This window comes from Meriones unguiculatus, chromosome 11 (assembly GCF_030254825.1).
Source record: "Meriones unguiculatus strain TT.TT164.6M chromosome 11, Bangor_MerUng_6.1, whole genome shotgun sequence".
Classification (NCBI taxonomy): Eukaryota; Metazoa; Chordata; class Mammalia; order Rodentia; family Muridae; genus Meriones; species Meriones unguiculatus.
In genome coordinates, this window is record NC_083359.1 from 47,612,173 (window position 1) to 47,630,530 (window position 18,358).

Below are 18,358 nucleotides of genomic sequence, written 5' to 3' on the forward strand. Positions count from 1 at the left end.
TACCTCCCAGTGACACACTTTCTCCAACAAGGCCACACTGACAGTAATGCCACACCCTGTTAGCTTATGGAGGATGTTTTCATTCAGACCACAACTGCATGAATGCTCTCACATGTGTGGGCTAAGAGGACACTTTCCAGGAGTTAATTTTATCCTTTTATTATGTATGCCCAGGGAATATAACTTAGGCCATCATGCCTGGTGGCAAGTGCTTTTACCAGCTGTTCATTTCACTGGCCCAAATGACATATTTTTAAGTGAATACTAGCAAGATGTAATAGGAATTTTGAATTTGTAAACTATTAAGAAATACAAGGGGTTGCTGGGATATGTACACACCTTCAATGCTAATAGTCCAGAAATAGAGGCAGGAAAGAGGAATCACAGCTACATAACAACTCCAAGTCATCTTCACCTGTGGAAACAGCAGTGATGCCTTACCTACCTTGTGCAGTGAGCACCAGTCAGACCATTACCACTGTGCAAGTACCTTGCTTTGTTTTTCTTGATTTTGTATATATGGAATCGTTCTCACTAAATGACTGGGCTCTTGATGGTTTTACTCAGCAATGTCATGCAAAAATCCATAGATGCTGTTGTTTAACTGCAGTGGGTTATCCATTCTTGTTGCTGAATTACGTCTTTGTATCAATAGATCATGATTAATCCACTTAGTCCATATTAATATGGGTTGGTTGCATGGGAAAATTTTGAATATATGTATAATAACATAGACTTCCAGAATTAGGCAAACATAGGTAAATATAAAGTAGTTTTGTTTTTACATATAATGAGCATGGGAAAACCTTTTTCTTAGACAAGGTCTCACTGTATAGCCCTGGTTGGGTGGACTGGAACTTGTTAGATAGACCATGCTGGCCTCCAAATTTAACTCCTTCCTCTGCCTCCTGAGTTCTGGGATTCAAGGTGAGCACCACCATGTCCGGCCTGAAAACACCTTACTGGAATTTGAAACAGTACATTTACAGTACCATCAGTGAACATGAGAGGTAACCTAAAACATGCTTAAACCATAATCAGACTACAAAGTATTGCCAGATTACAGGAGACCTAAATTAATGATGGGATGTCACATTCATGACCTACAAAGCTGCTTATTAAGATGTCACTTTATCCTAGTTGTTATGTTTAATGTAATCTCATTTCACTGTGATCGTTTTGTAGATACTTTGTAGAAAGAATCAAACTGATTAAAACATGAAAATAAAAAGACCCAAAGATAATGATGTCGTAAAACAGAAACTCACTTTCTGCATTTAGACCCTGATGGAGTTGTAGAAATTAAGACAGTGGTTGCATGGAGAGGCACATAAATCAATCTGCAAGCTAATATGCACCCAAGATTTTCTCTCACCCATTATAAAGAAAATCTTTTCTCTATAAGATACCAGGATAACTTATAGAGAAAAGATTTTCTTTTCGAAAACAATGTTGCTTGGGATAACTAGAGAGGAAATGTGGTGTGTGTCTTGAAATCCCAGGATTTCAAGGTCATTCTTGGCTACATAATGAGACCAGTCCAGCCTGATGATGATGATGATGATTGTAATAATGTTTATTATTATAAAATAACAAGTTATATAAAAAGATAAACTTTAGCTCATTTTGTTTTGTTTTGTTTGAATTTTCAGAGAAACTTTGGGTTTCTCTGTATAGCACTAGCTGTCTTGGAGCTCACCCTGTAGACCAGCCTAGCCTTGAACTCAGAGAGCCATCCACCTGCCTCTGTCTCTACCTCCTGAACGACTACACCTGGCTCTTAGCTATTTATATATAAAAGTTGAATCAAAGTGAATCCTGAACATAGATACTAAAAATATAAGACATCTCGTAAAATGCTGTAATTTTTAATTATAGAAAATTAATTTAGCATTTTGTTTATATTTTCTTAGAAAAAAATCTTATTAAAATCCTAGGTCATAAAAGTATGGTTAGGGTTGAAGTGGCAGCAAAATCTGGTCTTTTGGTTTAGAATTAGTGGTAAAGTGGTGGCAGCTATATTTTCAAATTTCTGTTTCTTCAGCCTGGCCTCCTGAGTGCTGGGATCACAGGTGTGTGGCATGCCCAACCTCAGAGTTATATATCCTTTAATAGTCAGTGTATTTATGGGTCTTTTATTTTTTTCAGTTGTAAATATTTTTTATGAACAGAACAGTGTGTCTGGTATTTAGTATATTTTATTGTAACTATTTGTTTTACTTAACTATTACTAGATTTCCCTGTAGTTTATACAACAAGAACCAACATTTATTTTGTGGGTGTTTGTGTGTGGTTTGTCACTTGTGGATATCAGAGGACAGCACATGAGAGTTCTGTCTTTCCACTGTATCGGTTGCAGAGATTGGATTCAGGTCAACAAGCTTTGGCATCAAGTACCTTAACCTGTTGAGCCATCTTACCAGCCCTCGCTGTACTTATGGATCATGTAAATGAATTGATAGTACATGGCTTTGTTGAATATTTGATTTTTATTCTCTTTCCCCCATAGTTATTCATTTTAAACATTTATGAGGGCTGGCCTTACAACTCAGCAAGTGAAAGTGCTTATTGCTGAGCCTAATTACCTGAGTTTGTGCCCCAGATCCACATGATCTCCACAGAAGGAGAGAACCAATCTGCACAAGTTGTCCTCTGAACTCTAATAAAAGTCAGTAAATAAAAATTAGAAGAATTCTGACCATTAACTGCATGTTTAAACCTGATAATTCATTCCTTTTTTTTTTTTTTTAAGTAACACTGATGATGTTATGCTGATTTCTGTGGAACATCCTAATTTGACAGCTTCTTTTACCTCTGATCCAACAGGTATCTTACAATAATTAGAATATGATCTATCAAACTATCAAATCAGGTTAAAAATTACGAACAGTGGCTTTTTAAAAGACTTTTATTTTCATTTCTGTGTTTGTATGTTTGTCTGTGTGCATGTATGTTTCATGTGCATGGATGCTCTGAGAGGCCAGTGAGGACATTGATCCCTCTGGAACTGTAGTGGCAGGCAGTTATGAACCACCTCATGCAGGTTATCTGATCCTCTGGAAGAGCAGCATGTACCCTTAACCTCTGAGCCATCTTTCCAGCTCTATTTTCTACTCAAAGTCTTCTGGTTTATATTTGCGATTATAAACTGTTAATACCTAAAAAGAAATCAATGATTTTATTAGTTAAATTGAAAGAAATTAAAATTTCTTTTACTCTCGTATCTTCAGCTTAAGGCCTTTTGCTTCTTTACTGTGTTGTTCTAATGACTTAGAGCTTAAAATTATTTTTGTGTATCTCTTTTTTGTTTGCTTTGGTCTTTTGTTGGTGGTAGTGTTAATTTGTCTTTGTGTTACTATAACCTATTTTAGATTAAAAGTTCTTTATTTCTAAAATTTTTTTAAATTACTTTTAGTTTTAGAGTTTGTCTCTGTTTAAAAAAACACAACTTTTAAAATGAGATAGGTTGTTTTTGTAGAACTCTGCTTAAATTGTGTCTGCTTTTATGTGTATAACACTCATTCACAAGATATGAACTCTCTGTGTAAGTAAGAAAAACTTTGAATTTCTGACCTATCTGCCTCCACTTTCTTCAAGCATGTGCCACACACTTGGTTTTGTAGAAAATTTTCTTAACTTTCCTAACTCTACAAGAGCCATATTGCTCTCCCACAATTTCTTAAAATTCCCTGTGTTTGTGTCATGTCTTGCTGTGTTGGATATTATATCTTAATAGCAGAACGCTTTGCACTCCCTCCACCCCACATGTAAAACAATGTTTATCTCAACAGTTTGTAAATTGAAGAGCTCCAAAGAAGTGGAGAACTGTACATTCCAGGAAGGTTCTCCTCAAGCACTATACTTAAAGATACTGTGAAAAGCATGTCACAATTTCAGGCCCTAACATTCAGACTTTGAAAGGCAGGAATTTACTAGTATGGTTGTAAACCATACTAGTAAATTAGCTTATCAGTTTTAGAGATAAGTTTAGATTTTTTTATTATATAGTGAATTAGTATCCTTGTCATTATTTGATTTAATTGATGTATTGGTGATTTTTTTTATTCCTTCTAGAAATTGGGAAAAATAAATCAAGAAATGACCATAACTTACCTAATGCCGTAATTGAAGTTGAGGTGAGTAACAGTTGCTGTCTCTGAATGTTCACACTATATGATCTCCAGTGTTAGAGCATGTTGTGGGAAGTTTGTTATCCACTCTTTGTCTAGGTGCACCAAAACTCTACAGTGAATTGCCCTTTCACTGCCCCTTCTTCAGAGAGGGTGAGGGGAGTGACAAAAATATAAGAGTAGTTTGCATATCCAGATTCTAGTCCACCTTGCACACTGAAAAACAAGCAGCTACATCAATGAGCTACACACATTTACCAGTTCATTGAGGTTCTTAACTGTATTTTGAGACACTTAAGCATTTTATGAGTATCTATAGTAGAGTTAAATTAAACTATAAGTTACTTAAAGAATATTGAGTGCCCAGCTTCTAATTATTAGGAGGAACTAGGGCTAACTTAGTGGTGCTGAACATGAATGCAGTCAAGGCCAAGGTTCAATCCTTAGCACTGAAAAATAAAAATGTGTTTTTATATTTTCAAAACATTTTCTGCTGTTAAACTTAATTTTTTTTTACAAAAATTCTTAAGGCTGTAGAGAAGAAACTTGATTTTGTTATTGACTTGACAAGAGAAGACCTAAGCAACTACAGCAAAGGTAAAGGATTCTTTTACGTCTTTCTTTCTAAGAAAATGTATGTGGGTTTGTGTGACTGTACCAGAAATTACAGAATTATTCTGTCATTGCAAGGGGCTCTCATGCTACCCCTTTAAAGACATACATGGCAACTACCCCATTACTGGTGACCATAATCTGCTTTTTTTCTCTATGATTAGGTAATTTCAGTGTGATTATGCAATATCCACCCTGAGATTGACTTCTTTCTGTATGGTTCTTTGGCAGGTTATTCATGTTGTTTTGTATCAATAACATCTTTCTCTTTATGGTCTAGTAATAGCCCAGGTATGGATGTATTGTAATCTCTTGGAGGAAATTTAGGTTGTTGGGCTACTCTGAGTCTCTTTTCCCTGTGGCACACAATTTTTTTTTTTTTAACCATAACAATAGTGCCAGAGGCTGTACCCAGAGTTATATCATGTATGAAAATGAAGAATAGTGAGAACAGTTCTTGTCACTATTCAATAGGAATTGAACTTGTATATATTGGCTCAAACTTGTTCCCCAAGTTTGAGCCAATATATATATATAATTTTGTGGGATTGGAAGTCAATCATATAGTCTCATTCTGAATACTGAGATGTATGATCTGCACGGCCAAGATATTCAGTCAACTCCAAGCAGAATCAAAACTGAGAATACCATATCAACACCTCATTTTCTTGAAAACTGGTGAAAAAAATTATATATGTTAACATTGAACCAACCAATACAAAAGTGATTGGCATAGCCTGTGTACCAGGATAGCATACAAACGAATAGTTTCCATACTTTAAAAAAAAGAAAATATATAGGGGCTGAAGAGGGAGGGAGGGTAGGATTGGGAGGAGACAAGGGAGGGGGACACAGGCGGGGGATACAAAATTTTTTAAAAAGAGCAAAAAAAAAAAACAATAAAAGTAAAACAGCTGGGTGCCATGGCTGTAACCCCAGCACTCAGGGAAGCAGAGGCAGGGGGATCTCTTGAGAGTTCAAGGCCAGCCAAGTCTACACAGAGAAACCCTGTCTTGAACCCCACCCCCACCCCCAAAAGTAGAACAAAGGCTTTATAGATTTCTCAGCCATAGCTGAGTGTAAGAAGAAAGAGAACAGCATCATTAAAGGGTTGGAGAAGGGTAAACACTGCCATCAAGAATGAGACTGTTTAGACCAGGAAGTTCATGGCCTCTATCTGCTTCAAGATCAAACAAGTGTCCTTCACCCTGGAAAGACTAGGACTGAACACAGAAAAGCAGTCAAGATGTATGAAGCCACACCAGATGGCTTCTTTATATTTATTTTGACTTAGAACTCATTTTGGTGGCAGCAAAACTACTGACTTCAGCATGATTTATGATTCTTTGGATTTTGCAAAGGAAAAACAAACCTAAACACAGGTTTTTCAAGACATGCCCTATATGAGCAAAAAAGAGAAACAAACAAAAATGGGGGGGGTGCTTAAGAAAACAGCAAAGGGGATGCAAGATTTGAATGAAAGGGTTACTGGGGATGGAGTGGAGTGGGATGGTTACAAAGGCCAACACTGGTGCTGCAAAAAGCAAGATGGGCAAAGGATTTTCGGTGTGATCTGCCATGGTGATATGATGTCTCAGGAGATCGTTGTGGGTTAGAGACCCAAAGACTACTCAGCATGACCCTCTAAATTGATAGTCTGTATTAAGCCGTCCAGGACTACCTGGGAGAAACACACTTCTCACAGAAAAGCCTCAAATGCATTTTACAGAGAGCTTTTAGAGCCCAAGAATATAGAAAAACAACATCCTGGTTGGCAGTTACACGAGTAAAGCAAGCAAGCAGTTTCAGAAACCAAAAATATGCAGTTATCTAGGCATTTCAATTCTGAGTTTTCATGGTTGGTATAGAAAAGGGGCTGGGAGCATCAGTTTCAGGTTAAATCAAAGATGACTCCAAATGAGACAAGATGGAGGAACCTTTGGCCTGTCACAGAAAAAAACTAATGAACTGTAGAAATTTCAAGGAAAAAAAAGTATCAACCTTGAATTCTTAATCTCCATTTCTTTGAAAAATGAGACAGTAATGGTGCATACACCTGTGATTCCATCACTTGAGAGTTGGAGACAGGAGGATTAGGAATTAAGGCTAATCTGGACAATGTAAGACCCTGTCTCAAAAGCAAAAATAAAAGCAATATTAAGACTTTTTCAGAAGCTGGTTCCCAGCATATGGGGAGGCAAAGGCAGGTGGATCCCTTAACTTTGAGGCCAGTCTGGTCTACAAAGACAGCCAAGACTACACAGAAAAACCCTGTCTCGAAAAACAAAGCCTTTCAGATAAGCAAAATTTGTTGCTAGCAGATCTTTTCTGCAGAAATAAAAAAAAGTATTAATAATAAAGGATGTCAAGAAATAAAGATTGTATGTTTGTGTGTGTACACGTGTACTTGTGAATATTATAGAGGCCAGAAGTTTATGTCAGGAGTTTTTAACAGTCTCTCACTAAATCTGGAGCTCACCATTTTAGCTAGACTTGTCCAGGAAGCCCTATGGATATACCTGTCTCCACATCCCCAGTGCTAGGCGTACAGATGCTTGTGCCCAGTTTTCATGTGACTGCTAGGAATGCAAACTCAGATCCTCATGCATAGGAAACATGTTAGCCACTGAACCGTCTCCCCAGCCCTAAAGGAAGTTCATTAAAGGAACTAAAATAACAACTGAAAAATGGTTCATTCCACAAACTGAGTCCAGGACAGCCAAGACCCACAGAAAAAAAAAAAAAAAAAAAAAAAAAAAAAAAAGAAACAAGAAAAAGTGGATCCATATTAAAAAATGTTAACCAGATTGTGCACAGTAAGGATGGATATGGTATACTTCAAGTAAAATAATGATAAACCTGTAACGGCAATAAAATGGAATTTTCAGAATACCCCAGCCAAGAGACTCCACAAAAAAACAAAACTGAATCCAAAGGAGGAAGACAATTACTTTGATAGAAATAAGGAAATAAGTGAGCAAAAGACATGTCCTAAGTAGTGTTATCATTAGGGAAAGTAAAGCCATGATGGGAAATAGGGTATATCCAAAAGAATAGGCAAATAGAGGTATGGTGTGTTGGTGAGGGCATGTAGCAACTTGGGATTCTTTGTAACTAAGAATAGCTAACCTACTTAGTTTGGCAATTTCTTAAAATATTTCTTGTCAGTCTTATGACTGGACTGGTCTGGTCTTCTTTATCCAAGAGAAATGAAAACCTATATCTAAACAGACTTGATTTGACATTATCTCATTAAATAGTCTGGCCCTTAATTTCAAGTTTCACATAAGTTTTCCAAATGCTGGGATTATAGCTACAAACAGTAAAAGCATAAATTTTTATAATACTTTTGTTTATAATAGGTCAAAACTAGAAACAGCTCAAAGCCTACTGATGAATGAATATATATATATATATACACACACACACACTTATTATATAACTTAATCAATAAACAAAATGTTTATGTATGCAGCCTATGTATAATTATACACACTGGTAAAATAAGCCTGTATTTGTGTAATTCAGTATGTGAAATTCTAGAAATGGCAAATCTTTTTTTTTTTTTTTTTTTTTTTTTTATTGCTAGATATTGATTCCTTGGCCATGTATGCCAGTCAAGTGCTATCACTGAGATATATCTAAAAAAGAAAAAGAATATATATATTTTTCAATATATATATTCTTGATATATATATTAACAAATATCTCTCCAATATATATGTATATTAGAGAGATTTCTTTTTGAGATAGGGTCTCTGTGTAGCCTTTCCTGTCCTAGAACTCACTCTGTAGACCAGGTTGGCCTCAAATTCACAGGGTCCCCCTTGGATTAAAGGCACCACTACCCAGTTTTTGTATATAACATTTAGTGACAACAAACCATTGATTCTGTGGTATCAGAAATGAGATAAATTGAAAAAAGATACTATTCTGTGGATAAACTGGACATGATGTTGCATGCTAGTACTCAGGATAAAGAGCAACAGGATCAGGAGTTCAGGGCTATAGTGAGCTGTGTGAGACTTTGTCTCAAAAAACAAGCACAGACGAGGAAGAGCTTTAGAGTGGATAGATTAAAGTATGTTGTTTTAGTGTTATCAAGTTTCAAAAGGATGTATGTCAAAACTTAGATTGTATCTTGGGTATAAATTATATCTCTAAGTCATTTAAAAAATACAACATTAAAAGGTTAAGTTGAAACTAAAGGTCACAGTTTTCACCTGTTTAGACATTGTCATCACTAATAATAACAAATACCAACTAGTGGGTAGAAGTCCTGTTTCTTACCAACACAAAGTTGAGTTTTTCTTGGTTTATATTTGTCCAGGGCTTGTTGATTATTATTATTTTTCTTTTTTTTTCTTTATTTTTATTAATTATACTTTATTCATTTTGTATCCCCCCATAAGCCCCTCCCTCCTCCCCTCCCAATCCCACCCTCCCATTCCTTTCTTCATGCTTGCCCCTCCCCAATTCCAGTGATAGGGGAGGTCCTCCTCTCCTTCCTTCTGGTCCTAGTCTATCAGATCTCATCAGGAGTGGCTGTATTGTCATCTTCTGTGGCCTGGTAAGGCTGCTCCACCCTCAGGGTGAGGTGATCAAAGAGCAGGCCAATCAGTTTATGTCAGAGGCAGTCCCTCTTCCCATTACTATGTAACCCACTTGGACACTACACTGCAATTGGCTACATCTGCAGGGGTTCTAGGTTATCTCCATGCATGGTACTTGGCTGGAGTATGAGTCTCTGGGAAGACCCCTGTGTTCAAATTTCTGGTTCTGTTGCTCTCCTTGTGGAGTTTCTGTTCTCTCCAGATCTTTCCTATTTCCCACTTCTTACATAAGATACCATGCACATTGCCCAACAGTTGGCCATAAGTCTCAACATCTGCTTTGATAGTCTGCAGGGCAGAGCCTTTCAGAGGCCCTCTGTGGGAGGCTCCTAATTTGTTTCCTAGTTTCTTCTTCTGATGTCTATCCTCTTTGCCTTTCGGGATGGGGATTGAGCATTTTAGTCAGGGTCCTCTCTCTTGATTAGTTTCTTTAGATGTACAGATTTTAGTGGGTTTATCCTATGTTGTATGTCTATATGAGTGAGTATATACCGCGTGTGTCTTTCTGCTACTGGGACAGCTCACTCAGGATGATCCTTTCCAGGCACCACGAATTTACCTGCAAATTTCATGATTTCCTTATATTTCATTGCTGAGTAATATTCCATTTTGTAGATATACCACAATTTCTGCATTCATTCTTCAGTTGAGGGGCATCTGGGCTGTTTCCTGCTTCTGGCTGTTACAAATAAAGCTGCTACAAACATGGTTGAGCAAATGTCCTTATTGTGTACTTGAGCCCCTTTTGGATATATGCCAAGGAGTGGTACGGCTGGATCTTGAGGAAGCGCTATTCCTAGTTGTCTGAGAGAGCGCCAGATTGCTTTCCAGAGTGGTTGTACAAGTTTACATTCCCACCAGCAGTGGAGGAGGGTTCCCTTTTCTCCACAACCTCTCCAGCATGTGTTGTCTCTCGAGTTTTTCATCTTGGCCATTCTGATGGATGTAAGGTGAAATCTTAGCTTCGTTTTGATTTGCATTTCCCTAATGGCTAATGACGCTGAGCATTTCTTTAAGTGTTTTTCTGCCATTCGATATTCCTCTACAGAGAATTCTCTGTTTAGCTCTTTTCCCCATTTTTTAATTGGATTACTTGGTTTGCTGCTTTTGAGCTTCTTTTAATTCTATATATATCCTGGATATTAGCCCTCTGTCAGATAAATCGTTGAAGATTCTTTCCCAATCTGTAGGCAGTCGTTTTGTTTTGATGATGGTGTCCTTTGCTTTACAGAAGCTTTTCAGTTTCATGAGGTCCCATTTATTGAGCCTGTGCTGTTGGTGTTCTGTTCAGGAAGTTGTCTCCTGTACCAAGAGTACTAGGGTCTTTCCCACTTTTTCTTCTAACCTATTTAATGTGTCTGGTATTATGTTGAGGTCTTTGATCCACTTGGACTTTAGTTTTGTGCAGGGTGATAAGTATGGATCTATTTGCATTTTTATTCATGTAGACATCCAGTTAGACCAGCACCATTTGTTGAAGATGCTATCTTTTTTCCATTGTATGGTTTTGGCATCTTTGTCAAAGATCAGGTGTCCATAAATGTGTGAGTTTATTTCTGGGTCTTCTGTTCAGTTCCATTGATCCACCATTCTGTTTCTATGCCAGTACCATGCAGATTTTATAACTGTTGCTCTATAGTACAGCTTAAAATCAGGGATGGATCCAGAAGATCTTTTAAAAAAGATCCAGAAGATCTTTTATTTTAGAGGATTGTTTTAGCAATTCTGGGTTTCTTGTTATTCCATATGAAGTTGAGAATTTTTCTTTCCAGGTCTGTAAAGAATTGTGTTGGCAATTTAATGGGAATTGCATTGAATCTGTAGATTGCTTTTGGTTAAATGGCCATTTTTACTATGTTAATCCTGCCAAGCCATGAGCATGGGAGATCTTTCCATCTTCTCATATCTTCTTCTAATTCTTTCTTCAGAGAATTGACTTGCTTGGTTAGGGTTCCACTTTATGTCATTTGTGGCTATAGTGAAGGGTGTTGTTTCTCTAATTTCTTTCTCAGCCTTTTTGTCTTTTGTATACAGGAGGGCTGCTGATTTTTTTGAGTTAATTTTGTATCCAGCCACTTTGCTGAAGGTATTTATCAGCTGTAGGAGTTCCCTGGTAGAATATTTGGGGTGCTTCAGGTATACTATCATATCATCTGCAAATAGTGATAATTTGACTTCTTCCTTTCCAATTTGTATCACCTTGATCTCCTTAAACTGTCTTATTGTTCTAGCAAGGACTTCCAGAACTATGTTGAAGAGATATGGAGAGAGTGGGCAGCCTTGTCTTGTCCCTGATTTCAGTAGGAATGCTTTAAGTTTCGCTCTGTTCAGTTTGATGTTGGCTATAGGCTTGCTGTATATCGCCTGTACTATGTTTAGATATGTGCCTTGTATCCCTGATCTCTCCAATACTTTAAACATGAATGGATGTTGGATTTTGTCAAATGCTTTTTCAGCATCTAAGGAGATCATCGTGTGGTTTTTTTCTTTCAGTTTGTTAATATGGTAGATCACATTGATGGATTTCCGTATATTGAACCACCCCTGCATACCTGGGATGAAGCCTACTTGGTCATAGTGGATGATATCTTTGATGTGTTCTTGTATTCAGTTTGCAAGTATTTTGTTGAGTATTTTTGATCAATGTTCATAAGGGAGATTCGCCTGAAATTCTCTTTCTTTGTTGGGGGGTCTTTGTGAGGTTTAGGTACCAAGGTGACTGTGGCTTCATAGAATGAGTTTGGTAATGTTCCTTCTGTTTCTATTTTGTGGAATAGTTTGAAGAGAACTTGAGTTAGCTCTTCTTTGAAGGTCTGGTAGAATTCTGCGCTGAAACCATCTGGTCCTGGGCTTTTTTTGGATGGGAGACTTTCAATGACCACTTCTATTTCCTTGGGGTATATAGGACTATTTAATTGATTCACCTGGTCCTGATTCAGCTTTGGTAAGTCAAATCGATCAAGAAAATTGTCCATTTCATTTAGAGTTTCAAATTTTGTGGCATATAGACTTTTGAAATAAGTCCTAATGATTGTTTGGATTTCCTCAGTGTCTGTCGTTATGTCCCCCTGTTCATTTCTGGTTTTGTTGATTTGGATGGTGTCTCTCTGCCTTTTAGTTAGCTTGGCTAAGGGTTTGTCTATCTTGTTGATTTTCTCAAAGAACCGGCTCTTGGTTTCATTGATTCTTTGAATTGTTTTATTTGTTTCTAATTGATTGATTTCAGCCCTGAGTTTGATTATTTCCACCTGTCTACTCCTTTTTGGTGTGTCTGCTTATTCTTTTTCTAGGGTTTTTAAGTGAGCCATTAAGTTGCTTGAATGAGCTGTCTCAAATTTCTTCTTGAAGGCACTTAGTGCTACGAACTTTCCTCTTAGCAGTGCTTTCATTGTGTCTCACAAGTTGGGGTATGTGTGTCTTCATTTTCATTGAGTTCTAGGAAGACTTTAATTTCTTTATTTCTTCCCTGACCCAGCTGTCATTTAGTAGTAAGTTGTTCAGTTTCCATGTGTGTGTAGGCTTTTTGCTATTTCTGTTGTTGTTGAGGTTCAGCTTTATTCCATGGTGATCAGACAGGATACAAGGGATTATTTCAATCTTTTTGTATCTGATGAGGCTTGCTTTGTGACCATCTAGATGGAGAAGGTTCCATGAGGTGCTGAGAAGAAGGTAAATTCTTTTGTGTTTGGGTGTAAAGTTCTGTAAATGTCTGTGAGATTCATTTGATTCATGACTTCTGTTAGAGACTTTGTTTCTTTGTTTAACTTCTGTTTTGTTGACCTTTCCTTTGTTGAAAGTGGGGTGTTGAAGTCTCCCACTACTAATGTGTGGGGATCTATGTGTGGCTTAAATTTTATCAATGTTTCTTTTACAAATGTGGGTGCCCTTGTATTTGGGGCATAGATGTTCAGGATTGTGATGTCTTCCTGGTGGAATTTTCCCTTGATGAGTATGAAGTGTCCTTCCCCATCTCTTTTGATTAATTTTGGTTGAAAGTCTATTTTATTGGATATTAGAATGGCTACTCCTGCTTGCTTCTTGGGTCCATTTGCTTAGAAAGCTGTCTTCCAACCCTTCATCCTCAAGTAATGTCTTATCTTTGTGACTTAGGTGTGTTTCTTGTATGCAACAGATTGCTGGGTTTTGTTTACGCATCCATTCTGTTAGTCTGTGTCTTTTTATTGGAGAATTAAGTCCATTGATGTTGAGAGAGATTAATGACCAGTGGCTTTTAGATTCTTTGATTTTGATGTTGACTGTGGTCATAAGGTTGTGTGCCCTGTTGCTTTTTGTTTTACTGTACTGAGGTTAATTATTTCCTGTGTTTCCTTGAAAGTAGCTAGTTTTCTTGGGTTGTATTTTTCCCTTCTAGTGTCTTCTGTAATGTTGGATTTGTATGTAGGTATTGTTGAAATTTGTTTTTGTCATTGAATGTCGTTTTCTCCGTCTATGAGGATTTAGAGTTTTGCTAGGTATACTAGCCTGGGCTCACATCTGTGTTTTCTTAGGGTCTGCATGATATCCGTCCAGGCCCTTCTGGCTTTCATAGTTTCTGTTGAAAAGTCAGGTGTGATTCTAATGGGTTTGCCATTATATGTTACTTGGCCTTTTTCCTTGCAGCTTTTAGTATTTTTTCTTTGTTCTGTATACTTACTGTTTTGATTATTATTTGGTGGGAGGATTTTCTGTTCTGGTCTAATTTATTGGGTGTTCTGTAGGCCTCTTGTATTCTTATTGGCCACTCCTCTAAGTTGGGGAAATTTTCTTCAATGATTTTGTTGAAAATATTTTCTGGGCCTCGGAGGAGTGAATCTTCTTTTTCCTCTACACCTATAATTCTTAGGTTTTGTCTTTTTATGTTGCCTTGGATTTCTTGGACGGTCTGTGTCAGGAATTTTTTAGATTTAACATTTTCTTTGACAGATACATTGGTTTCTTCTATTGTATCTTCCACACCTGAGATTCTTTCTTCCATCTCTTTTAGTCTGTTGGTTATGCTTATCTCTGTAGTTCCTGTTTTCTTCCCTAAGTTCTTTCTCTCCACAATTTCCTCCATTTGTGTTTTCTTTAATTTTTCCAATTCTATCTTTAGGTCTTGAGCCATTTTGTTGATTTCCTTCACCTGTCTGACTATTTTCCTGTGTTTCCTTCAATTCCTTCAGCTGTTTTTTGAACAATCTTCTGTTTCTGTTATTTCTTTCAGTGATTTAAGTATTTCCTCTCTAAAGGCCAGAAACTGTTTGGCTGCAACTTCCTGTATTTCTTCACCGATGCCATAATCTGTGTTTCTTTATCTACTTTTGTTTCTTTATGGATGGCCATAATCTGATTGTTTTTATCTTCCTGTATTTCTTTACGGGTGGCAATAATCTGTTTGAGTTTATCTTCCTCTAGGTCTTTAAGCATTGAATTTGTTTCCTCTGTTATTCTCTTCATGAGCATAGATGTTAGGTTATCTTCTTGAATTTCATTTATGCTGGGTGTCCAGGGCTACTTGCCCCTGGATAACTGGGTTCTGGAGCTGCCATATTGCTCTGTCTTTAGTTGGTTGAGCTTTACAATACTCATTGGGCTATTGTAAGTGTTTGGAGTTAGTTTCTGGTGGTTCCTGGAATCCTGTGGTGGAGAGAATCCCTTTGGCAGGAAAATGGTTTTTCCTCAGCTTTTTGGGTATAGTCACTGTGTGGCTGGTGTTTTTCAGGAGTTGCCACAGCTCACTTCAGGCATAGAGACCTGAGTGGTAACTGGTCCTTGTTAGTCGAGAGGGCTCTCCTCTCACCTGGAGAAGTCCTGCAGACAGCTGCCCTGCTTCTGGTTTTCCTGCTGTAAATTTAGTGAGCTGCTGCTGTAACCTGTGTGTCCCTTGGTTTGGTCAGTTTTGTTAGGGATAACTGGTTGCCCCTTTCAGCAGTATCTGGGGGTTGATCTTGGGGATCCCTGGCTTTTGTAGGTCTGAGGTTGGGGCTCTGTGCCCCTGTACCCAAGCGGTAATCTGTGGCGGGTGAGTACTGCTCTCCTGGTAACAGCAGGCTATCTGGTGCACAGCAGGTCTCTGGGTTAAGCCAGTCTGGGGGACCTTTCCCGGGGATATACTGGGTGGCCTAAGTCCATTCCCTTTGTTTCCTGTGAGGGTTTCTCCAGACAGTGACTCCAAGTCTCTGGTGTCCTGGGGCGCACAGTTCTCTCTGTGAGGAATAGTTGGTACAAAGCAGGTCTCTGGGCTGGGAGCGCCCGCCCGCTAGTCTGCGGGACCTTTCCCAGGGATATACTGGATGACCTAATTCAGGTCCCCATTTCCTTCCTTCCCTGTGGGGTTTACTTCCAACAGGGACTCCCAGTCTCTCTTACCCTGGGGCACACAACTCTGTCTATGCTGGAGAGCTGGGCTCCCAACAACTCTCTGTGCTCCCTGCTTGGGCCCACTTCAGTGATGGCGGCTCATACTCAACGGTCTGCGAGACCTTCTCCAGGCAAAGCCTGGTGGCCCAAGTCAGCACTGTTTCCTTCCTTTCCTGTGGGCCCTCTCCTGACAGGGACTCCCAGTCTCTGTTGCACTGGGGTGCACAGCTCCGTCTATGCCGGAGAGCTGGGCGTTCAGCCCCTCGCCTTGCTGGCGGCTTGAGCCCAGTTCAGTGATGGCGGCTCGTACCCAAAGGTCTCCGAGACTTTTTCCAGGTAAAGACTGGGTGACCCGTGGCCAGTCCCAATGCCTTCCTTCCCCGTGGGTTTTTCTTGCGACTGGGACTCCCAGTCTCTGGTGTTTTTGTGCCCACCATTCTGCCTGGAAAGGTGATCAGGACATGCAGGCTTGTGGCCCTGGTCTGGCGACCTAGTGCCTGGGTCACCTGGGATCTCTTCCGGGTTCTGGCTGGGTGCCCTGAGAGTGGACCCGACTGATTCCCACACCGTGGGGGCTTCCTCTCACCTGGGAAACACAATCGCTGTTCTTTTAGGGCCCAGGGTTCAGTCTCTTGGTTGCTGTACGGAAAATGTTGTCTTGCTCCTCAGATGCAATGTTCTCCTGGTGCCGCCATCTTGTCCCCTCTGATTATTATTTTGAAATAAGTAGTGTTACTCCTGGGAAATTGTGTATGTTAGGATTTTTTTCTTTGTATAAAACTATTTACTTGAAATTTTAGAGGTTGTTTTTTTCTCACTTTATATATGGTGATTAATTTGAAGAATTTGGTCTTAACATATCTGACTTTGACTAATTAACGTCTCATTGAAAGCCTATACGCACTCTTAAAAATTAAAATCAAAAAGGTTTACCTCTTCTAAGACAGTTCCTTTCTTTTGTTTTTTTGAGACAGGCTTTCTCTGTGTAGCCTTGGCTGTTCTAGGCTGGCTTTGTAGACCAGGTTGGCCTCAAACTCACAGAGATCCCCCGCCTCTGCCTCCCAGAGTACTGGGATTACAGGGGTGCGCCACTAGGTCTAGCTAAGAAGGTTTCTTAATACCTGTAAAATAGTTGGCCATAGTTGCATGCATATTTAATCCCAGTACTTAGAAGGCAGAGGCAGATGGATCTCTTGAGTTCCAAGGCAGCCAGAGATACATAGTGAGGCTTTGTCTCCAACATACACACACACACACCTATAAATAATAATCTGACAAATATAAAATCTTAATATATATGTATATATATATTATATATATATATACATATATATATACTATTATCAATACAAACAAATCATCGTGGGATTGTCAGGGGTGGGGGATGTGTGTATCCAGCTAGACAGACCCTCATGTCCTCATTACTGATCTAGTGTACTTTCCACCCATTTTAATTCTCTCCATATGTGTTCTACCTGGCTGATGAAAACCAGCCAAAAGCCTTACTACACACCTTCCTTTCCCTCTTTCCCACCACAACTTCTCTATTCCCCCCCTTTTTTTAAATCTTTCTGTCATGTCTGTCTTCCCTTTTCCCTTTCCCACAATATCTTATATGTGATTCCCTCCATCTTAGTACATACCTCAGGAGAGAATGCTTTGAGCTTGAGGGATTTTTGTTTGAATTCTTAAGCTTATGTATGTTATATATTTATAGGAAGCTTAGTGTTATAGACATCCTTACTGATATATCAGAAATATCTACCTCTTTTATCTCTTCCTGTGGATTCCTCTCCCATTTGTAAATACCAAATTCCTATTTCCATTATGAAGGATCTATTTTTAGAGGGAATTTTTATTATCTTAATAGAAAATTCTATCAAAAGTGTATATTCACATGAATTTTGTATTTGTATCCCCTGTACCTTGATTTGTAACCTTGTACCCAAGTTTTACAACTGCTTAACACTGTATAATTTGTTCCAGGTAAATTTTACTTATTTATTTTATTTTTCAGAGTGCTGGGGCCTCCTCACTAATGGTATTACTGAGATACACCCCTTGCTCTAAATTATATTGTCTTGTTCACAGAAAGCCCAGCATTCACCCTGAAGTCGTCTTCGAAAGCTGTTTTAAGATCAAAAGAAATAATCCCAGTGGCAGAAAATGGAGATGAGGTACTAATCTGAAATGCTGTGTAAAGGATGTTCGTTCCAGCAGAGTAGGATTTGTCTGTTCTACTCTGGAAGCATCTGACCCACGTTTCAGCTTAGGAAACACCTTAATGGCTTTTCATAAAGTGCTGTTGTTAATCCACTTATAATAAAAAGAATTCAGTTAACAATTTCCAGAAACTACAGAAATTAAAACAAACACGGTTTTTCATTTATTTTAGGAGTAATAACCATTTTTTATGAGGTTATTGGAGAAATTAATACAGTGTTTAGAAACACAATGTTGAAATGAGATGGTTTGCTCTCTGGAAAGCCTGATACTTCATTATGGTTTAGTAATATTCCACAGTATAGAAATCATTCTTGCAACAGCTTGGAATGTGGCTCGGAGCTAGAGCATTTACCTAGCAAGTGCAGGGTGCTGGAACCAGTTCCTAGGATCCTTCAAAACAAAGCTCAGCCCTTAAATCACCTTCTGTTTTGAAAAGAT

At 38.5% G+C, this 18,358-nt stretch overlaps 1 protein-coding gene across 1 annotated transcript in view; it reads left to right on the top strand.

The window, feature by feature from the left end:
• Window positions 1–18,358, top strand: part of Atf7ip2 (activating transcription factor 7 interacting protein 2) — a 36,858-nt gene that overhangs the window by 16,388 nt on the left and 2,112 nt on the right. The window contains exons 8-11 of the mRNA XM_021648409.2: window positions 2,753–2,826; window positions 4,075–4,136; window positions 4,661–4,727; window positions 17,786–17,871. Coding sequence (XP_021504084.1) covers window positions 2,753–2,826; window positions 4,075–4,136; window positions 4,661–4,727; window positions 17,786–17,871 — 289 coding nt within the window. The remainder of the gene's footprint in view (window positions 1–2,752; window positions 2,827–4,074; window positions 4,137–4,660; window positions 4,728–17,785; window positions 17,872–18,358) is intronic.